At 42.9% G+C, this 24,880-nt stretch overlaps 1 protein-coding gene across 1 annotated transcript in view; it reads left to right on the plus strand.

The window, feature by feature from the left end:
- Positions 1-24,880, plus strand: part of LOC139749436 (uncharacterized) — a 1,258,504-nt gene that overhangs the window by 903,552 nt on the left and 330,072 nt on the right. The window contains exon 4 of the mRNA XM_071663287.1: positions 10,669-10,811. Coding sequence (XP_071519388.1) covers positions 10,669-10,811 — 143 coding nt within the window. The remainder of the gene's footprint in view (positions 1-10,668; positions 10,812-24,880) is intronic.

Here is a 24,880-nt window from a genome sequence, read left to right on the forward strand (position 1 = left end):
GAGAAGAACGTAGAGGAAGAGAAGAACGCAGAGGAAGAGATTTAGAAAACATCTGGTACGAGAGGAAGATCCAGGAAAGTATGAGATATACACAACATCATCACGTGCAGAAACTCCCGTCATTGTCCAGGGTGTGGCGCGTTCCACCCAGCCACTCCCACTAAAGCAACCGATCCAGCCATTACCATGACCTTAAGAAGGGGAAACTCAAAGGCAGGAAATTCTGATGAATGAATCCTGTGGTGTAGGCACTGGCTGGGGCTCCTAATAGGAAGGTTCATACCCACTTGTCCTGAGGCAGTTGCTGAGGACAACTTGAACCTGATGACTCTCATCCTCTTCCCATAGTCTCCGTGGCAAGTGACGCTTCGCTGAGTTAGGTAGCTGTACGTCGCCCATCCGTTACCTTAGACCCAGTTGTTATATGGCACAGCACACAGTGCCGGTAGATCTGATTACGCTGAGAATCGCTGAATGAGTAACGAAATGCATGATATGCAACATTATGCATCAGTTCAGTGCAACAGCAAATGAAAATGCGGTTCTGTCTTGTCATATATATATATATATATATATATATATATATATATATATATATATATATATATATATGTACGAACAAAGTGCATAGGAACGCGCACCTTCATAGAACATACAAACCTCAGACAGCCAGGATCGAACCCGGGACCCCTGTGTAACAGGCGGGAATGCTACCGCTAGGCTATGGGCCCACAGCCCAGCGGTAGCGTTCCCGCCTGTTACACAGGGGTCCCGGGTTCGATCCTGGCTGTTGGAGGTTTGTATGACATATATATATATATATATATATATATATTTTTTCTATCATACTTTGTCGCTGTCTCCCGCGTTTGCGAGATAGCGCAAGGAAACAGACGAAAGAAATGGCCCAACCCCCCCCCCCCATACACATGTATATACATACGTCCACACACGCAAATATACATACCTACACAGCTTTCCATGGTTTACCCCAGACGCTTCACATGCCTTGCTTCAATCCACTGACAGCACGTCAACCCCGGGATACCACATCGCTCCAATTCACTCTATTCCTTGCCCTCCTTTCACCCTCCTGCATGTTCAGGCCCGGTCACACAAAATCTTTTTCACTCCATCTTTCCACCTCCAATTTGGTCTCCCTCTTCTCCTTGTTCCCTCCACCTCCGACACATATATCCTCTTGGTCAATCTTTCCTCACTCATCCTCTCCATGTGCCCAAACCACTTCAAAACACCCTCTTCTGCTCTCTCAACCACGCTCTTTTTATTTCCACACATCTCTCTTACCCTTACGTTACTCACTCGATCAAACCACCTCACACCACACATTGTCCTCAAACATCTCATTTCCAGCACATCCATCCTCCTGCGCACAACTCTATCCATAGCCCACGCCTCGCAACCATACAACATTGTTGGAACCACTATTTCTTCAAACATACCCATTTTTGCTTTCCGAGATAATGTTCTCGACTTCCACACATTCTTCAAGGCCCCCAGGATTTTCGCCCCCTCCCCCACCCTATGATCCACTTCCGCTTCCATGGTTCCATTCGCTGCCAGATCCACTCCCAGATATCTAAAACACTTCACTTCCTCCAGTTTTTCTCCATTCAAACTCACCTCCCAATTGACTTGACCCTCAACCCTACTGTACCTAATAACCTTGCTCTTATTCACATTTACTCTTAACTTTCTTCTTCCACACACTTTTCCAAACTCAGTCACCAGCTTCTGCAGTTTCTCACATGAATCAGCCACCAGCGCTGTATCATCAGTGAACAACAACTGACTCACTTCCCAAGCTCTCTCATCCCCAACAGACTTCATACTTGCCCCTCTTTCCAAAACTCTTGCATTTACCTCCCTAACAACCCCATCCATAAACAAATTAAACAACCATGGAGACATCACACACCCCTGCCGCAAACCTACATTCACTGAGAACCAATCACTTTCCTCTCTTCCTACACGCACACATGCCTTACATCCTCGATAAAAACTTTTCACTGCTTCTAACAACTTTCCTCCTACACCATATATTCTTAATACCTTCCACAGAGCATCTCTATCAACTCTATCATATGCTTTCTCCAGATCCATAAATGCTACATACAAATCCATTTGCTTTTCTAAGTATTTCTCACATACATTCTTCAAAGCAAACACCTGATCCACACATCCTCTACCACTTCTGAAACCACACTGCTCTTCCCCAATCTGATGCTCTGTACATGCCTTCACCCTCTCAATCAATACCCTCCCATATAATTTACCAGGAATACTCAACAAACTTATACCTCTGTAATTTGAGCACTCACTCTTATCTCCTTTGCCTTTGTACAATGGCACTATGCACGCATTCCGCCAATCCTCAGGCACCTCACCATGAGTCATACATACATTAAATAACCTTACCAACCAGTCAACAATACAGTCACCCCCTTTTTTAATAAATTCCACTGCAATACCATCCAAACCTGCTGCCTTGCCGGCTTTCATCTTCCGCAAAGCTTTCACTACCTCTTCTCTGTTTACCAAATCATTTTCCCTAACCCTCTCACTTTGCACACCACCTCGACCAAAACACCCTATATCTGCCACTCTATCATCAAACACATTCAACAAACCTTCAAAATACTCACTCCATCTCCTTCTCACATCACCACTACTTGTTATCACCTCCCCATTTGCGCCCTTCACTGAAGTTCCCATTTGCTCCCTTGTCTTACGCACTTGATTTACCTCCTTCCAGAACATCTTTTTATTCTCCCTAAAATTTAATGATACTCTCTCACCCCAACTCTCATTTGCCCTTTTTTTCACCTCTTGCACCTTTCTCTTGACCTCCTGTCTCTTTCTTTTATACATCTCCCACTCAATTGCATTTTTTCCCTGCAAAAATCGTCCAAATGCCTCTCTCTTCTCTTTCACTAATACTCTTACTTCTTCATCCCACCACTCACTACCCTTTCTAATCAACCCACCTCCCACTCTTCTCATGCCACAAGCATCTTTTGCGCAATCCATCACTGATTCCCTAAATACATTCCATTCCTCCCCCACTCCCCTTACTTCCATTGTTCTCACCTTTTTCCATTCTGTACTCAGTCTCTCCTGGTACTTATATATATATATATATATATATATATATATATATATATATATATATATATATATATATATATATATATATATATATATATATATATATATATATATATATATATATATGTATATATATATATATATATATATCAGATGCGCTACTTCCTATTTCTCCTGCTATACTTTACAACAATAATAAAAACCATAATCATGTGACTTACAAAACGTAGAGTACATGGAACTTCTGTTGTGGCAATACATACTGGAAATTCATTTTGTATATGACATAGCTCCAGTGTTTGCTTTCCTGAGTTTAGCAACTTATTGATTCACAGCGTCGGCTGAGTGAAGAACTGGTGCCACGTGACACAGGGGTTGTGTAGTGGGTCCTGAATCTGTGACACACTCCATACTACCCCACACGTGTTGTATAAAGGGTTCTGACTGTGCCACACTCTCCATACTGCCTCACACTTGACACTACTGTTCTGTGAAGAGTCCCCGGTATGCCACACCCTTCAGACTGCCTCAACACTTAACAGTAGGTCAGGACAAAGGGTTCTGAGTGTGCCCCCACCTCCATACTACCTCACACTTTGGCGAGAGAGGAGAAAGATGGAAAATGGGATGAGGTGGGAGAGGACAAAGATGGAAAATGAGATGGGGATAGGAGGTAGGAAGGTAGGAATTTATGATAAGGATGGAAAGAGAAGATATATGGGATAGCAATGGGAAAGGAGGGATGGAAGAATAGGAGAGAGAGAGAGATGGGAGAGAGAACCTTTGGGATTATGAGATGTGGGTGGGAGTGTCCATGGAGTAAAATGGGAAAGCCAGAAAAACAGAATACCTAATGGGCTTTGACGAGACTACCTGCTGGAGGTCAGAAATATAACACCAACTTACTCGCCAGCGATGTTGAAGGCGCGGTAATGAAGAAGACAGAGACGGAGGAGGATGAGGTAGGTGCGAGGGAGGAGGATGAGTTAGGAGGAGTCGGAGGCGACAGGGACAATATTGGAGGATCACTTGACCTAACGTCGTTACCTGGTGTTGTAGTGTCAACAGAAGGTAATGGAGCACCATGGTCGTCCTTCCTGTGTCCACAACCTGCCTCACCTCTTCATCCTCCTCCTCCTTCTCCACCTTTCATCATGACCTCACACTCCTCCTGAGAACAGACCATGAATAGTATGAATGATGGAAAAGGTTCCCTTAGAGCTCGAAAGCGCGACCCTTGAGCACGTAGGTTCGACCCTGTGAGCTTGGTGGAGCAACTATCATACCCTGGGGTCGTACCGTCGTGTTCTGGTGGTTACGGCAATACCTCATACCACCGCACACCACCACCACCACCACCACCACCACGATCGTGACCAGCGAGAACATGTGTGTGAAGACTGTGTAATGATTGGATGAGTTTATTCTAAATACATACATCCTCCTCAATCCGCAAATTCAGGAAAGATATAGAATGACACTGATGAAAGCACTGCACTTCAGTTGCCCAGGGAATAGATTAGGGCGATACGTGATGAGTATTTGGGTTTATGAATTTACATCATGTTAGAGTTTCTGTTGGTGTGTTAATATACGATTGAATAGATGATGGGTTTGTGGGTTATTCATATATATATATATATATATATATATATATATATATATATATATATATATATATATATATATATATATATATATATATATATATATATATATATATATATATATATATATATTTATATATACACACACACACATAGGTGAGCGAGAGGAGACGGTATAGATAAGCTCCAACACTGACATAAATGGAGTTTTGAAAAGGGAGAGATCAGACGAATTGAGCTCACTCTAGGCGTAGTTTAGAGGAAGAAGGACCTTTGGTGAGCACAAAGCCCAGTAGAGGTGGAGCTCAGCAGATGTGATGATCTTCACAAGTGGTGTTCACACACAGTGTGAATTGTTCACATAGAGTACGTTTTACTCTTACGTGATATATCCTCATACAGTATGTCCTGTAATCATGCAAAATGTCCTCTTCTCCTAAACAGTATGTCCTCTTCCCATAGGATATGTCCCAGCTTCATTAGATACGTCCTGTCCTTTACAATATGTCCTGTCCTCTTAAAGTGAGTCCTAAGTATGTTGGGTCCTATCCTCATCCAGTGTCCTGTCCTCATACAGTATGACCTGTCCTCAGACAGTACGTACTCTCATCACAATAGGTCCTGCCTTCATTACGTTTTCTCTGCACTGTGTCTCTTCCAGCCATGTTCAGTACAGGAAAAGTTCGCCTTCTTTTGCTTCCAGACTACATGAATTAAACTTCCGGACATTCCTTAATCATTTGATCCACTTCTTATCGTGTGCGCATGCGTCATGTTTTGACATGTAAACATCGCTTACACACAGAAATACGGGGTTGGCCTACAATTACCTGCCGTATTGTCAGTGAAAGATGGTGATAATGAACGTCGAGTGTGCTCGATAGTAAGGGTCTGATGTAAACATATCGCCAAGTTTTCGTCGACTGCCGAGCGCCTCCATGTCCCAAGTAATCAACATGTAATGATAACAGATAATCGCTCAGCTTGTGCGCCTCATATCCTTGATCAATTGCGCCGTTGGCATATTGTAGTTCTTCATCGATGTATTGTTTTGAAGGCATAAAAGAACTACTGAACATAATACATGAAGTCACTGGACTGTGGGGAGACGACCATTCATCCTCTTCGGTCATTGCGGTTGAATATGAACAACGTTCTAAAGTTCTGTTGGTGAAAAGATTCTGATTCTCTGTAATTTCAGGACATACGATGGGAATACAGCGCGTTGAATCCTCTAAGAACCACCAGACGTCAGACACATCCTAGATCACTAATGACCTTGAGTTTCCAGCGTGATTACAGAGGAAGGCAAACAGCAACAGATCAAAGATCCTCCTCCAAATACATAGTCTAGAACACAAGTCATGAGGAACCTATACCCCTACAGGAAGCTTCGCCATTTCCTTCGACATGACCTTCCGCTGAGTGATGGAGTATATAATCAGTGTCCATTTATATAGACAGATAAATCTTGATAACAGCAATCATTGTTGGCAGACAACCCAAAGGGAAGGGCACGGGGAGTCTTGGCGAGAACATATCAGCGGCTGAGTGATATTAACGTCCGCCAGACATGGAGAAAGATGGTCCTCTGGTCTCCACTACCTGACACTTGATCTATATAAATGTTGGGACCTCCACGCCAGCCTCTGTAATGTTGTCTGGTGTCACAGGGCCAACGGTGCTGGTGCGAGAGCTCCTGCTGTAATACCTCACGCTGTAAAAGGACCTGCTTCTTTCATATTTCCTCCTGTAATCCACCCTTCACCGCAGCTTTTGGCTGCTCTTGTACCGTTGATCACCACACCCCAATATCTCGGTAATCTTTCCTCTCTAAGTGATGTTTGTCTTTCCTAATCCCACTTGGTACTGCGGTAGCCTCTGTGTGATTGACTCCTCCTCCTCGGCTGGAGCTCTGGTAATCTCCCTCTACTTCCAGGCCAACGCATCCATAATCCCTCAGCTTCACCAGTCCATTAAATAAGCCATCTGTCCCACAGCTCTCAGTCCTACTCTCCCTCTTACAACTTAGGTCTGTAATCCATGTCTCCCTTGCCTGTGGTAATCTCCTTACCATTCCACACGTTGATGTGTTTGTCACATCCTAGCGTCACCATCACTACCATGGTCATTATCATTGTCACTGATGTGTCCTCACTGTGATCGATGATATTGTTGTTGACGTCACTATACCACCTGACGTAACCATCACCTTCATTACACCATCGTCACAACCACCTTCACAACCAACATCGTCCCCCCTCACCAAATCCACCATCACTACCATCATCACCAGCATCCTCCCCTCACCTAAGACATCATTATCATCATCACTATTTCTTATCATCATCATCACTACCACCACCATCGACGCGCATCACCACCGCCATGACTCACCACACAACCACAACAGTCGTACTTCCGTCACTCGTCGCATGGATCACCTGGGCCGCCCACCGTGGCCTCCCCTGCCCCGTGAAGCTCGCAGGGCGTCCATCCCTCCGTCACGTCTTGTCACTCAAGACCGAGTTCAGGAAGAGGTGTCACTGGCTGATCAATCCTTCCAGCTGCCATGTGAAAGTTTTATTTTGACTTAGTCATTGTTAAACCATCGTTGTAGTGGGGAGATTCACTAATACTTACATACTTCCTGGCCGTCGTAGAAGACCACAAAAAGTAGTGGATTCTGGGATTGAAAAATGTTCACTTACTCTATTAGCACTTCTTAAAAGTAGGAACAGAAAAAGCCACACGAGGATTTTTCCTCGAAGGCTCGTCCGGCTGCTCCTAAAGCTACCTCGGCCAAGGCGAGAACGACATGGGAGATAGAGAAGAAAGAGAAGAATATTGTTCTTGGCAACATTGGTGGATTTCTTAATGTTGTCCTTGTGTTACAGCGGTCGCCAGGCTTTGACGTTCACTGTATATATGCAAATGAGGTTGGGTCGGAACAAACAAACATATAAACAAGGGAGGGTGGTGGAGTGTGGAGTCTCTCTTGATATAGTGAGTCCAGCTGTGCTGTTGGGTCTTTCTTAGGTCACACTATGCCACCATGGTGGCTGTGAGGTAAGGCACCTCCACCATGGTGGCTGTATGGTACGATACGCTACCATGGTGGCTATAAGGTGTGGAACCTCCACCATGGTGGCTGCATGGTACGATACCCCACCATGGTGGTTGTATGGTGCAGTGCCCCCACCATGGTGGCTGTAGAGTATAGCACCCCCGCCATGGCTGTCTGGTGTGGCACCCCCACCATGATGGCTGTATGGTATGGAAACCCTACCATGGTGGCTGTACTGTGTGGCACCCCAACTATGGTGTATGTATGGTGTGGCACCGCCGCCATGACGGCTGTATGGTGTGGCACCCCCACCATACCGTAGCTTTCTTTCATAGGTGGTTGATTACAAGAAGAGATGGGACAGGGGAAGGGTACTTCTTCCCTGGTCGGGTTGCCTCGTATTGTGCCTCGTGGGATGAGTCCTACATCCCATCTTTTCCTAAATCTTTTCCCCTCCTCAGTCATGCCTTGTTTGCTCCTACTCTGATGCCTGTCGCATCAGGGACGGTGCGTACCAGACCATGAAACTCTTTCCTTCCTCTGCTACCCACTCCGCTTTCATTTCTTCTTGGAATCATTGCAAAGCTGTTCTTCGCAAAGTCGAGCGCACTTTCCTAGAAACGGTGTGTGCTAACCTGACTTCCTTCTACTGACAAATGGGTCTGGGGGTCCCCTAACCAAAAGCATCAACAACAACTTCTGCAATTCACCCTTTCCTCCATTTGTCCGACCTCATCAATCTACTGTGAACCCTCCAACTAATGCAGCCACTCTCTTTAATACCTTGTTTTCTTCTGACTCATTTTTTCTATGATTCAGATCCTGATCCTCAGCCCCCGTCTCCTCCCACTAAACGTATGTCATCTACGCATCCTCGCGCACGACCTTCTCAGTGCTCTCCCTGCTCCAGGTGGACAATATGTATAGTTCAGATGACATACCTCTCCGAGTTCAAAGATAGTGTGCCATTCAGCCAGCACCAATCCCTGGCTCATCTATTGCGCCTGTGTCTAAAAGCCTAGGCTTTACCTTCTGCCTGAAGAGGAGAGAGTCTATGCCCCTCAGCTATCGCCCTATGAATCTCGCTTCTCTTCTCTCTAGTTCTTGAAATTTTCCTCAACTCTTACTTTATCAAACCCTCAGAATCCCAGACGCTTCGTTCAGATCTCCAATGTGGACCTCGCAGTGGTAGGTCTACTGGTGTTCCCTCCTGTGTGACTCACCTCTGGTCTTCTCGTAAGGAATTTGGTGAAACTTTTTTTTTTTTTTTCTTCGTAGCGCTTGACGTTTCTAGAGCATTTGACGGAGTGTAGGATTGTTTTAGTTTCTAAACTTTTTTCTTCGGCTTCGCTGCTCCTCTGTTCTTTAATGTAGCTTTCTAAACTCTTTTTCTTAGGATTCGCTGCTCCTCTGTTCTATAATGCATAGTTTCTTCTCAGGTGATTCCATTTTAATAGTTGTCATTGGAGCGACTCATCCCATCCTATCGTGTCAATAGTGGTGTTCCTCAGGTTTCTGTCCTATCACCAACTCTCTTCTCTTCATAAATGATTATTTCGTTTCAACTTCGAACCCAACTCACTCTTATGCTGAAGATTCCGTTTTACGTACCTCAACTCATTTCTCCTCTCCAATTCTCTTTGATTCTCTCTCTCTCTCTCTCTCTCTCTCTCTCTCTCTCTCTCTCTCTCTCTCTCTCTCTCTCTCTCTCTCTCTCTCTCTCTCTCTCTCTCTCTCTCTCTCTCTCTCTCTCTCTCTCTCTCTCTCTCTCTCTCTCTCAACATTCACTTTCTATTTGTCACTTATGACACCCATCTGGGGAAGTAGTAACCATACAAATTTTATCACTGGTGAGACGCAAGTTCTCCCTATATCTCTGTCTTAGAATCAATCATTCACTTCCCTCTGTTCAGTTTTAATGCACCACAGTTCAACCCTGTAATGATATGAACAAGTTGGGCATGACCAGAACCTCCTCCACGATACCCTGAACATCTCAGTCTGCTCCCCAAAGCCTAGCAGTGTTTACCAGGCGTAGCAATTGTATTTCTTGTGAGCGACTGTTTCATATGTACAAGTGTTATCTTTATACACCCAAGTATGGAATACCGCTCAGCCTTCTGGGGTGGTGGCGTGTCATCCATCTCTTTATCAACTAGAGTGAAATGAAAAAAGTTTGTCGTTAATCTCCTGGCATCCTCTCTCTTCAACCTTCCCTTTCCGTACCCCCGTATTATTTTGCCGATTGTTCTGTTTACGCGAGGTGTCTGCAAGTCTCCATCCCCGAGGGTTGTTGGACCCGTGGCACGCGTTTGGCTGCTGCTTCCCATGGTTTCTGTGTGGAGGCTGGCCACTCGAGGATTAGCTGCTGTGATATCCCATTCTTTCCCTTCTACGGTTAAGCTGCGGAATTCTCTTCTTTCTTCTCCTCCTTCCCTCTTCACGACCCAGGTCTGCTAACACCCGCTGAGCCCAGATTAATTTCTTCCTTCTCCTTTTCATTTCTTCCTTCATCCAAGATGGCCTTGATTTAGGGCATGCTTTTCCCGTGCCTGCTTTATGTTCTTAAAGTGTTGATCAACTTCACACGTACGTAATACCTGTCTCTTTGAACTTTTAGGGGGTCACTTGGAGTGGCTGACCTTGCAACTCACATTTAGACAAGACATAGTGATTAAGGTCATGTTCCTCGCTTGCACCAACCTAAGTCTCATTCTTTCCGTCACAGGCTCTGACCTATCATCTTCCTCCAAGGTTACTGTCTTTCATGTAAGCATTAAGATTAAGGTCACGTTTCTCTCTCGTGATCTCCATTCAAGCACTGGTGCCAGGCATTCATGAGGTCTCCCTCTGGTTATCCCGCAGGAGAGCCACTGTCGCCGCCCGTGTTGGTCGGGGCGCGGGAGATCTACGAGCCCACCGAACTCATCAAGATCGGCTGTCAACCAAGACAACCATTCCATGAGGAACACAAGCCCACTTTACAGTGGTTCCTGGAGGGCAGTCAGGTAAGCATCCCAGCTCCTGTACCGTGGTACCTGGAGGGCAGTCAGGTAAGCATCCCAGCTCCTGTACCGTGGTACCTGGAGGACTGTCAGCTAGGTTCCCCAGCTCCTGTACCGTGTTACCTGGAGGGTAACCAGGTAAGTCCTCCAACACCTGGACAGTGCAGTTTAGGACGAACATTATAATGCGTGTAGTATAGAGTATAGATGCCAAAACAAGTAAGCTGTCTTGCACAACCAATCTCTTTATAGAAAGGGCAAGAGAACATGGCTATATCTTCACATGATATCAATAGTATTGGTTACAGACCTCAGAACACGAAAAGGTATTGCTGTCATGGAGGACTACTGTGGTGTGAACAACAGGAGGACAACCACACGGAGCATCCGTGGAGTGTATACACACCGTGCACTCTGATCAGTGACGAGGCCAGGTACATAATCAGTGTCGAGGCCAGGTACATAATCAGTAACGAGGCTGGGTACATAATCAGTGTCGAGGCCAGGTACATAATCAGTAACGAGGCTGGGTACATAATCAGTAACGAGGCCAGGTACATAATCAGTAACGAGGCCGTGTACATAATCAGTAACGAGGCCAGGTACATAATCAGTGTCGAGGCCGTATACATAATCAGTAACGAGGCCAGGTACATAATCAGTAACGAGGCCGTGTACATAATCAGTAACGAAGCTGGGTACATAATCAGTAACGAGGCCGGGTACATAATCAGTAACGTGGCCGTGTACATAATCAGTAACGTGGCCGTGTACATAATCAGTAACGAGGCCGTGTACATAATCAGTAACGAAGCTGGGTACATAATCAGTAACGAAGCTGGGTACATAATCAGTAACGAGTAATCAGTGTCGAGGCCGTATACATAATCAGTGTCGAGGCCAGGTACATAATCAGTAACGAGGCCGTATACATAATCAGTAACGAGGCCAGGTACATAATCAGTAACGAAGCTGGGTACATAATCAGTAACGAAGCTGGGTACATAATCAGTAACGAGGCCGGGTACATAATCAGTAACGTGGCCGTGTACTTAATCAGTAACGAAGCTGGGTACATAATCAGTAACGAGGCCGGGTACAACATAATCAGTCGTTCTGAATATTTGATGGCTGGTTGATTGGTCGGAAGTGAACCTTCCTGGCAATCAACAACAGCAGCGCATGTCGTGCAGAACGGCGGGTTCCGTGACGTGCGGGAGAACCATTGAGGTTTTTGTTTACTGGCTACAGAAAAAAAAGATAAGTGATTTTAATGTTTTAGTTCATACTAAGTGAACCTCTAACATCTTGGGTATAACAGTACGACCATTGAGCACGACTGTACGACCTTTGGCTATGATGGTCTGGCCTGGTTTGCAAAGGCCGATCCATCATAATCAGAAGTCGTACCGTGAACGCCGCGCTCCAGGTTCGCGCTGTCGTATTCGAAGGTTTTACCATCGCGTGTAAGAGGTTACGAGCTATGTTGACAGTGGGCTTATCTCGGTAACACTGCCATTCATGCTGTGTACACATCGTGCACTGACGAGGGATGTGGTGGTTCTTGATATGGCTTCCCTCAGCGACGCTGGTGAGGAAGTTTATTGTCTAGGCAAGATGGGGAAGGGTGAGCAGAGGAGGTAGGGTTAGAAAGTTGCTCATTAGACCTGGGCAATCAGCGGATATAGAGTATTGTAGATTATCCCATCTGAGCAGAGTTGAGTGTAGAAGAGACTTAAGTTTAATACGTTTTCATTGTGTTTAATCTTAAGCCCGGGTGGCGATCATTTCATTTATAAGATTATCTACTTATGTTGTGTTCAATGTGGTAGAGTATTAGTGGTGTCATTCTCATGATACTGACGTACAGTCTAGCACGTGGCATGCTTCCAAGAGATGTTTTCCCTACCTTCGTGTTCTGGAGAAATAGTTTTCAATATACTTTGTGACAGCAAATTGGTACTGCATGTGGTCTGTGCTTGTTGGAAGCAGTGTCCTTTTTTTGTGCTTATATGCTGCAGTTTTGTTTGTTTTACTGTGTGATGAGTTCGTTGTGTTGTGGAGAGAGTTAGTTCGTACACTTTATACTGTGGGGTTGGCTCTTTCTAATCTTCTTCCTCAAGAAAAATAGTTTGGTTTGTGTTTCGGTGCGGAGTGTTCACGTGATGTTCATATCCAAGTTAATATTAAGATTAGTTAACAGTTCAGACTTCGTACAGTAAGAATCATCCTTGCTTGTTTACCGTTGTAGACATAGTTCAGCCGTTTTAAAGAAAAAAGGATAACTTCCACTTGTCATTTGACGACAGTTTAATGAAACTATGTATACATATATACATATATTCCTATGCGTCCACGGGGAAAATGATACACGAAAAGTTCCCAAGAGCACTTTCGTGTAATAATCACATCATCAGGGGAGACACAAGAGAGAAATATACGTCAGTTGATATACATCGAAGAGACGAAGCTAAGACGCCATTTGGTAAACATGTGATTGTCCAAAATGGCGTCCTAGCTTCGTCTCTTCGATGTATATCAACTGACTGTTATATTTCTCTCTTGTGTCTTCCCTGATGATGTGATTATTACACGAAAGTGCACTTGGGAACTTTTCCGTGTTTCATTTTCCCCGTGGACTCATAGGAATATCTTGATCACGCGCAAAATTGTGATCCTTTCCAATATATATATATATATATATATATATATATATATATATATATATATATATATATATATATATATATATATATATATATATGTAACCAAGATGAGAAGAAAGGAAAGATAGGTGGTACATTTCAGAAAAGAAACCTGGATGTTCTGGCTCTGAGTGAAACGAAGCTCAAGGGTATAGGGGAAGAGTGGTTTGTAAATGTCTTGGGAGTAAAGTTAGGGGTAGGTGAAAGGACAATAGCTAAGGAAGGAGTAGTACTACATCTGAAGCAAGAGTTGTGGGAGTGTGTGATAGATTGATATGGGTAAAACTGAAAGTGGATGGCGAGAGATGGGTGATAATTGATGCCTATGCATCTGGGCATGAGAAAAAAGATCATGAGAGGCAAGTGTTTTGGGAGCAGCTAAGTGAGTGTGTTAGTAGTTTTGATGCACGAGACCGGGTTATAGTGATAGGTGATTTGAATGCGAAGATGAGTAACGTGGCAGTTGAGGGTATGATTGGTATACATGGGGTATTCAGTGTTGTGAATGGAAATGGTGAAGAGCTTGTGGATTTGTGCTGAAAAAAAAAATGGTGATTGGGAATATCTGGTTTAAAAAGAGATATATACACAAGTATACGTATGTGAGTGGGAAAGATGGTCAAAGGTTATTATCAGATTACGTGTTATTTGATAGGCGTGTAAAAGAGAGACTTTTGGATGTTAATGTGCTGAGAGGGGCAGCTGGTGGGTTGTCTTATGGAGGCGAAGGTGAATATGTGAGACGTTCTTTAAAAGAGAAGCGAGAATGTAGGGGGAGAAGAGAGAGATAAGAATAAGTGAGCTTGAAAAGGAGACTTGTGTGAGAAAGTACGAGGAAAGACTGAGTGAGGAATGACAAAAGTTGAGAGCAAAGAACATGCGGGAAGTGGGTGAGGAATGGGACATATTTAGGGAAGCGGCGATGGCATATGCAGGAGATGCATGTGGCATGAGAGAGGTGGGAGGTGGGCAAATCAGAAAGGTTAGTGAGTGGTGGGATGAAGAAATAAAGTTGTTGGAGAAAGAGAAAAGAGAGGTGTTTGGACGATACTTGTAGGGAAGGAGTGCAAATAACCTGGAGATGTATAAGAGAAAGCTGCAGAATGTCAGGAGGATGGTGCAGAGTTGAAAAAGGGGGCAAATGAGAGTTAGGGTGAGAGAATATCATTAAACCTTAGGGAGGATGAAAAGATGTTTTAGAAGGAGGTAAATAATGTGCATAAGACAAGAGAACAAAAGGGAACATCGGTGAAGGGGGCAAGAAGGGAAGTGATAACAGATAGCGATGAAGTGAGGAGATGGAGTGAGGATTTTAAATTTCTGTTGAATGTGTTCCATGACAGAGTTGCAGATGTAGGGTGTTTTGGTCGAGGTGGTGTGCGAAGTGATGGGGGTTAGGGAGAGTGGTTTGGTGAAGAGAGAAGAGGTGGTGAAAGCCTTGCGGAAGATGAAATCCGGTAAGGCGGCGGGTTTTGATGGTATTGCAGTTGAATTTATTGAGAAAGAGGATGAATGTGTTATTGATTGGTTGGTGAAGATATTCAATGTTCGTATGGATCATGGTGAAGTGCCTGAGGATAGGTGGAATGCATGTATAGCGCCATTCTACAAAGGCAAAGGAGATAGAGGTGAATGTTCAAACTACAGAGGCATAAGTTTGTATGGGAGGATATTGATTGAGAGGGTGAAGGCATGCACAGAGCATCAGATTGGGAAGGAGCAGTGTGGTTTCAGAAGTGGTAGAGGATGTGTGGATCAGATGTTTGCTTTGAAGAATGTGTGTGAGAAACATCTAAGAAAACAGATAGATTTCTATGTGGCCTTTGTGGATCTGAAAAAGGCATATAGCAGGGTAAATAGAAAAGCTTGCGGAATGGCTTTTAAGAGTATATAGTGTGTGAGGTAAGTTGCTAGAAGCAGTGAAAAGTTTTTATCAAGGGTGTAAGGCGTGTACGAGTAGGAAGAGAAGAGAGTGATTGGTTCCCAGTGAAGGTCCCAGTGATGTCCCCAATGGTTGTTTAATTCATTTGTGGATGAGGTGGTTGGGGAGGTAAACGCAAGAGTTTTGGAAAGAGGGGCGAGTATGCAGTCAGTAGTGGATGAGAGGGCTTAGGAAGTGAGTCAGTTGTTGTTCGCCGATGATCCAACTCTAGTGGCTGATTCGAGTGAGAAACTACAAAAGTTGGCAACTGAGTTTAGAAAAGTGTTTGAGAGGAGAAGTTGAGAGTAAATGTGAATAGGAGCAGGTTATTAGGTTCAGCAGTGTTGAGGGACAAATTAGTTGGGGTGTGAGTTTGAATGTAGAAAAATTGGAAGAAGTAAAGTGTTTTCGATCATAGCCTTGCAGTATCGCTCTCACCTGTCACGCAGAGGTCCCGGGTTTGATCCTGGCTGTTATATATATATATATATATATATATATATATATATATATATATATATATATATATATATATATATATATATATATATATATATATATATATATATATATAACATATATCGTATGTTCCCTGACCGTGACTTGTGCATTCAATTGTCCTGCCCTCATCTATCCTAAAAGAAAAAATAGGAATCATGTCTCTCTCACATAACTTCTCATCCCTACATCATTCTTCATCAACCCCGTCAACCGAGCCGCCAGAACACGTGGAACAATGTCAGAGAAAACAATGAAACCCAAACTTCTCTCCATTGGTTGCAGACGTCTCCAACCTTAGAAACATAACGAGACAAAACCTCTCACCATCACCAGTATCTCTTAGATCAAGTCTGGTCTCTGAACATCATCATCATCAACAACTTAATTACCTACAGGTAACCAGGACACTGGCATTTCTTCCTTAATACAGTGAACCAAAAGTCAGCAGCGCTCAACCTTATTGGACGATAGATAACACTCACACCTCCCCTTACCCTGCGTCTCCCACACGGGAAGGACTTCCAACCCAAAATAGCAATATCCTCTCCTCCACAGAACACACAAACATCATCATGTGCTCAACACATAATCAGAAACGAACCACATGCCAGTGAGGAGAGTCATGAAAACCCTACACAAAATCCTTCTTCAAATTATTTCCCAACCAACGTCAACACTGACACGCTGCTCAGCCACAACCTGAAACAACTCCTCTGCAAACGACCATGACAACATAATACACTTCCCTGGAGACAACCTCAGTCCATTTGCAAGCCAGGGACTTTCAGATATCTTGAACCACTCCTGGTACACAGCAAAACCCCAGAGATCTGGAAAGTTACCACCATGATATCCTCATAATACCATCCTGAAACTCTCTACACCATCCAGATCCCTTTCCCCTTATTGCCCTTTATCTCTGCTCTCAGTTATACCCATACTACTCGAAAAAAAAAAGATCTACTACAGATTCAACCAAAACATTCTAGTCTCATTCACACAGCAAGGCCTTAGACACAGTCTCTCCGTTACCACACTGCACACAAACATCACATAAAACATTTATGATGGACTTCAGCCAAGAGCGGCCTTCCTCCCTCATAATACTAGTGGCAATAAATATGAACAAAGGATTCGACACTTCCTCTGACAAATGATAGTGAACACTACGTTCCATAAGGACAAAAAGTGGAAAAAAGGTTAGCCAACATCATAGCCTACGACCAAGCTGAAGACATTCAGAAAGACTGCACCTTCCAAATCCTCTGAGGTCCTCAGAGAACAGTTATTTTTCCACCAGGTCTTCAAATCTCTACTTGTATAACCTCCGTCATCCCCCATAAATCACAGCGTGAATATTCTTTCATAAGCATATGATCTCCAGTACCCTAACACAAGTCAAGCAACAACAAACATACAACACTGTGTCAAGCAACTGGAAAATTAACTTATTCATGTCTGCATTCCCACAGAAATCCACCATCATCATTTTAACCAAAGACAGACATGAATTCAACCTGCAACCTCCCATCAACGTAACTGATCAACCCTCCTGCTCAACAGGATTCGAACCATACCGGGTATTATGTATGACACATGTCATTTATTATTATTATCATTATCATTATTATTATTATTATTATTTTTTTTTTTTTTTTTTTTTGCCTTGTCGCTGTCTCCCGCGTTTGCGAGATAGCGCAAGGAAACAGACGAAAGAAATGGCCCAACCCACCCCCATACACATGTATATACATACGTCCACACACGCAAATACACATACCTACACAGCTTTCCATGGTTTACCCCAGACGCTTCACATGCCCCGATTCAATCCACTGACAGCACGTCAACCCCGGTATACCACATCGCTCCAATTCACTCTATTCCTTGCCCTCCTTTCACCCTCCTGCATGTTCAGGCCCCGATCACACAAAATCTTTTTCACTCCATCTTTCCACCTCCAATTTGGTCTCCCTCTTCTCCTCGTTCCCTCCACCTCCGACACATATATTCTCTTGGTCAATCTTTCCTCACTCATTCTCTCCATGTGCCCGAACCATTTCAAAACACCCTCTTCTGCTCTCTCAACCACGCTCTTTTTATTTCCACACATCTCTCTTACCCTTACGTTACTTACTCGATCAAACCACCTCACACCACACATTGTCCTCAAACATCTCATTTCCAGCACATCTATCCTCCTGCGCACAACTCTATCCATAGCCCACGCCTCGCAACCATACAACATTGTTGGAACCACTATTCCTTCAAACATACCCATTTTTGCTTTCCGAGATAATGTTCTCGACTTCCACACATTCTTCAAGGCTCCCAGAATTTTCGCCCCCTCCCCCACCGTATGATCCACTTCCGCTTCCATGGTTCCATCCGCTGCCAGATCCACTCCCAGATATCTAAAACACTTCACTTCCTCCAGTTTTTCTCCATTCAAACTCACCTCCCAATTGACTTGACCCTTATTATTATTATTATTATTATTATTATTATTATTATTATTATTATCATTATTATTATTATTATTATTATTATTATCATTATTACTATTATTATTACTATTATTATTATTATCATTATTATTATTATTGTTATTATAATTATTATTATTATTATTATTATTATTATTATTATTATTATTATTACTATTTCTCTACCACTACAAACATCGATTCAACGTATATGAAGATCCACTCACACTCAAGTTGTAACTTTCACTCAGAAAACAATGAACACTTACTTACTTACCTGGGTTATAATCATCCTATACTTCCCCTCCCTATCAAATAGTATAGTTATGAAAATGATAACATTAATAATGTTGATAATAGTAATAATGATATTGATAATAGTAACAGTGGTAATAATAATAATGATAATGATAATAATAATAATCATTATCATTATCATCATTACTATTATTATTATTATTATCATTATTATTATTATTATTATTGTTATTATTATTATCATTATTTTTATAGTAATAATGATAATTATAATGATAATAATAATAATAATAATAATAATAATAATAATAATAATAATAATAATAATAATAATATTGATAATAATAATTATAATAATAATGATAATGAGACACACACAACATCACCGCCATTCTTGAGGTTTAGCCCTGCCTAAAGGAGGGAGCAGATATCTGAGCGTAATGGGAACTCCCACAGAAGAACCTGGGTCAAGGAAGGTGAAGCGAGTTACATATGAGTGTGTGTGTGTGTGTGTGTGTGTGTGTCTCGTGTGACATGAAGGTACTGCTGAGGTGAAGGAGAACGTAACGGTGGAAGGATTTCAGACAAGAATGAAAATGAATGGGGTGAAGACTAGTGGTGGTGGAGAGAGGCAAGACGAACACCTTAAGACCCAGCAGGAGTACGGTGAAGGCAGTAAAATGTGGAGTCAGAGCAACTTCAGGAAACTTGAGGCCGTAAAGAAAAATGGCAAACATGAAGATACGAATGTTCTTTACCAAGAGTTAATAAGGTACATGAGCAATGGCGGGAAGTTCAGGAGAGACTTCGAAAACAAGGAACAAAATCTGCAGGAAGAGTAAACAGTGAGACACTGACGAAGGATTTTGAGAACAACTGAATAATACAACTTCCAGGAAGGATCAAGTGGTAATCAAGACACAGGAACGGACATGACGGGCAGGAATGTAGAAAGAATGACAATATGTTCTCGAGAGGCCAACTGCACTACGAGTTAAAAGGTTAGAGGCTAATTTTTTTCAAATGACTTATTACTTTTCTAAGGATTTAGGATGCGTAAGTTACAGACTTTTTTGAGGAAATTTTAAGAATCCTTTGTGCGAGTGAGATTTGAAGATATGACCATGTTAAATAACAGGATAAACATTAAGAGATATATATTAAAAGATTTTTTTATCTACTTTTCCCGTTATGAACTGTCAGAATGGTTCCTCCTCCTCCTCTTCCCGTTATGAACTGTCAGATTGGTTCCTCCTCCTCCTCCTCCACTATATCGTGGAACATAAAGCTGTCGTATATCGAGAGAGAGAGAGAGCCAGTCTTTCCTCTTCTTTGTCATCTCTTTCCCTCCTTACTACCATGAAGGTGGCGATACTGCTGACTCCACAGTGTTCACCAACAGGACGTGTTTATGTAAGGAATGTCACCAAATCTAAAATATTCCCAAGGAAAGAGTCATGCTCTCTCTCTCTCTCTCTCTCTCTCTCTCTCTCTCTCTCTCTCTCTCTCTCTCTCTCTCTCTCTCTCTCTCTCTCTCTCTCTCTCTCTCTCTCTCTCTCTCTCTCTCTCTCTCTCTCTCTCTCTCTCTCTCTCTCTCTCTCTCTCTCAGATGTAATACCTTGATCAGGGAGTTATAACAGATCAGTATGATGGCTTCAAGGGTCACGTCAAAGGCCAGATCAACATAATCATGGGTCGTCCCTTCGTTCTCAAGGCTCATGCCCTCGTGCATGCCAAGTGTTAACGTTGACTGAAGGACCAGCGGGTCGGGTGTCCAGGACGTGTGCCAGATGTGGGACATGGCTGCTGCGCTGACCCCTGTGGGGGTTCCCACTGCACTCAGGTGACTGCTGTAAAAGAGATGACTACTACATGTGTGCAGGTGACTGCTGTAGGAAAAATGACTACTACAGGTGGGCAGGTGACTGCTGTAGGAGCGATACTGCTACAGGTATGCAGGTGACTGCTGTAGGAGAGGTAACTGCTACAGGTGCACAGGTGACTGCTATGGAAGACATGACTGCTACAGGTGTGCAGGTGACAGCTGAAGAAGTGCAGGTCGCTGATGCAGGTGTGCACACGACTCCTGCAGAAGAGATGATTACTAGCAGGTAAATGCCACAGGTGTGGGATTGACTGCTGCATTGGTGACTGCTTCAGGTATGGATATGACTGCTATACATGTGGATAAGACTGCTGCAGGTGCGAGAGTGATTGCTGCAGATGCATTGCTGCAAGTGTGGAGGTGACTACTGCAGGTGTGTAGGTAACTGCTACAGGTGTGGAGGTGGCTGCTACAGAGATGGACATGAGTGCTTCAGGTATGGACGTGACTGTTTTAAGTGTGGTACAGATGTGGAAGAAATTACTGCTACACAGGGTGTGGAGGCTGCAGCTGTAGATTTATGACGAACATCTGTTCCTCCCTCCTACGGGATTTGTACCAAGGTCCTGGGCTGTTGTCCAGGAGATGAATGAGCATAGCGTTATATATGGACGCCAGTGGAAGGGTGTTCATGGTGACTGAAATTGATATGAGAGGAGTAGAATGGCCTCGGTAGGTGTGGATATCTCTGTAGGACATTAAAAGCAGCTGGTTCTCTTGCTATAACACACAAGAGACAATTTGCTAACATACGGAACGATTTTCCCTAATCACAATGGCTGAAAGCAATACCATCAGTATGTATAATCCTAGACGATTTTGATATCTTGCTTCGAATCCACGTCTGGGTAACACTGTTTGTACCTCCTTAGCTATACGATAAGTTTAAAGGTCTCCCACTTTGAAAAAATGTAAGCCTTTCTACTCCTGCCACATTAACTAATGACATTCTCATCTCTTCGACTATCACGAGCAACCTCGTTAAGACCCAGTAGTCTGTTGTTATGTGGGTTCAGTTGTAAGACGGAGGATTAGGTCATGCGAGATTATCCTGTCTTATACGTAAAGGGTAAGTGGAATTCATCGCTCTGATACATATTGTTGCCTCGTCCTTCACTTGGCTGGAACAGGGGCGTCCCACACATATGGCAGGCAGAGCAGCTTGTCGTGATATAGATTCTCATGTTGGCGAGGGAATCTGGGAAAAAGGAAGACTCGAAACACACACACACACACACACACACACACACACACACACACACACAGGAACATATATATATATATATATATATATATATATATATATATATATATATATATATATATATATATATATATATATATATATATATATATATGACGAACTTAACCTGCAAGCGAAAGTTGACAGGAACATTAATTGTCACATCATGAGAAACATCCTCACCCAGAGCAATAATCTAATACAGTCAACCAATGTAGTTTTCAAGTACTCCGGCCCAGTTGTAGACTTCAGAACCACGTGACCTACATCAGTGTGAGTACTACTGCATCACTCAGTCGACGTTCAACACTTCATCTTCAGAAGGGAGGTCTTAGGGTACCTACATATGAAACAGCAATACATCATGAATCTCACTTGTCCGTATCTTACTAAACAAGTGACTGTTCGGACAGTCACTTGTTTACCAAGTGGCGTCCTAGCTACGTCTCTTCGTTTTATATCAACTGATTGTTATATTTCCTTCTTGTGTCTCCCCTGATGATGCGATTATTACACGAAAGTGCGCTTAGGAACTTATCATATTTCATTTTCCTCGTGGATTTATTCGTACACTAGATCTCGCGCAACACTGTGATCTCTTGCAATATATATATTCTTTTTTCTTTTATACATGTTTGCCACTTCCCGTGTGAGCGAGGGAGCGTCAAGAACAGATGAGTGAGCCTTAGAGTGAAAAATCGTCACCCGCTCCATTGCTCTTTTTTTTTTTTCTCTTGGAAAGTAATACAGGAAGGGAGGATTTCCAACTACCCGCTTCTACCCCTCTTAGACGCCTTTTAGAAAACGCAGGCAATACTTGGGCAGTATTCTTTTTTTCATATATAAATATATATATATATATATATATATATATATATATATATATATATATATATATATATATATATATATATATATATATATATCTTTCTTTCTTTTTCTTTCGTACTATTCGCCATTTCCCGTGATAGCGAGGTAGCATTAAGAACAGAGGACTGGGCCTTTGAGGGAATATCCTCACCTGGCCCCCTTCTCTGTTCCTTCTTTTGGAAAATTGAAAAAAAAACGGGAGGGGAGGATTTCCAGCCACCCGCTCCCTCCCCTTTTAGTCGCCTTCTACGACACGCAGGGAATACGTGGGAAGTATTCTTTCTCCCCTATCCCCAGGGATAATATATATATATATATATATATATATATATATATATATATATATATATATATATATATATATATATATATATATATATATATATATATATATATATCACATAAATAGCGTGGGGTTCGAATAGTTGCTGTTGGAGGGCATTATATGACTATATGCGAATACAGTGCATATGAACATGCACTTTCATAGAACACATAATGCCCTCCAACAATAAAAACTCGAACCCGAGACCTTTGCGTGGTAGTTGGAGGCGCTAACCGCTCGGCCATGATCGCCGTTCTGACGTTCCAGCTAAAGGCCGAAGGTTCAAGAGATCCATCAGCACTTCATGGATGGTGAACTGGTGGCTGAGCCACGTACCAGCAGACCAAATCTCCAAGAAACAGTGGACAGAGGTGAGGAAAGTCAGTGGTGGTGCTGTTGGATACCCCCCTAGCTAGGATGAACACTCAGTTCGTCACACACTCACCTCAGGTTACGCGCATGATCTCAGCGTTCTCGCAACTGATCAACGGGAGTGGCCTCAAGACACTGTTTACAAGGTAACAGCTTCAGTCGTAGGAACGTAACGCTCTGTAACAGGTTACATAGGCAGCTGCCTTAGAAATGATCAGACCACATTCTCAGAACTCGCCCTTTACGCCAAGTACTTTCAACCAGCTTTGGAGAGGATATATAGTCTTGATTAGAGCCAAAAATCCTTCAGTCGGATTCGAGGTTAACAACACAGCCACCGTAACCAGTCTTAAGGGAAGCTCAGCTATAGAGGAGTCAGATACAAACGTGAATTTTGTTGACCGATAATTGAATGTATCGCCTTTGCCGCCGCGACATCAGAAGATACGCTAATGAAGGCCCAGAAACCTGTTTTGCAGCTGTGTACTGGAGGCCTAGGAGAGACGTACTTCCTACCTCGTTAGTGTGGGAAATAGCGAACACGAGTTCATAAGAGATAATTAGCGTGAAGAAAACTGTGCGTTATTCGAATGGATCAAATGGTCTATTTCTGCTTAGATTCCTTTGTATTTGTATTTCTACCTATTTACGTTCTTATCTACTTACTTGTGTGTGTTTATTCATGAATTTTAAAGTGCCCAAACTTTTCCCTAAACTTCTGCATTATCTCAAATTTCTCGGACTCTCTCCAAAATGCTATGACCTTAACCTGAATTAGAGAAATATCCTGACTTTTCCCTGGTAGTAACATGATGAGGTAGTACACATAATCCAAGGACGCTATACATTACTGACAACGCTACATTAAATGCCTAAAAATTTTAACAATCTCCAAATATAGCCTTTTATGATTTGTCATGTGACAGGTTATATATACATATATATATATATATATATATATATATATATATATATATATATATATATATATATATATATATATATTATATTTTTTTTTATTATACTTTGTCGCTGTCTCCCGCGTTTGCGAGGTAGCGCAAGGAAACAGACGAAAGAAATGGCCCTACCCCCCCCCCCCCATACACATGTATATACATACGTCCACACACGCAAATATACATACCTACACAGCTTTCCATGGTTTACCCCAGACGCCTCACATGCCTTGATTCAATCCACTGACAGCACGTCAACCCCGGTATACCACATCGCTCCAATTCACTCTATTCCTTGCCCTCCTTTCACCCTCCTGCATGTTCAGGCCCCGATCACACAAAATCTTTTTCACTCCATCTTTCCACCTCCAATTTGGTCTCCCTCTTCTCCTCGTTCCCTCCACCTCCGACACATATATCCTCTTGGTCAATCTTTCCTCACTCATTCTCTCCATGTGCCCAAACCACTTCAAAACACCCTCTTTTGCTCTCTCAACCACGCTCTTTTTATTTCCACACATCTCTCTTACCCTTACGTTACTCACTCGAT

Source organism: Panulirus ornatus, chromosome 7 (genome assembly GCF_036320965.1).
Source record: "Panulirus ornatus isolate Po-2019 chromosome 7, ASM3632096v1, whole genome shotgun sequence".
In the NCBI taxonomy this organism is placed as follows: domain Eukaryota; kingdom Metazoa; phylum Arthropoda; class Malacostraca; order Decapoda; family Palinuridae; genus Panulirus; species Panulirus ornatus.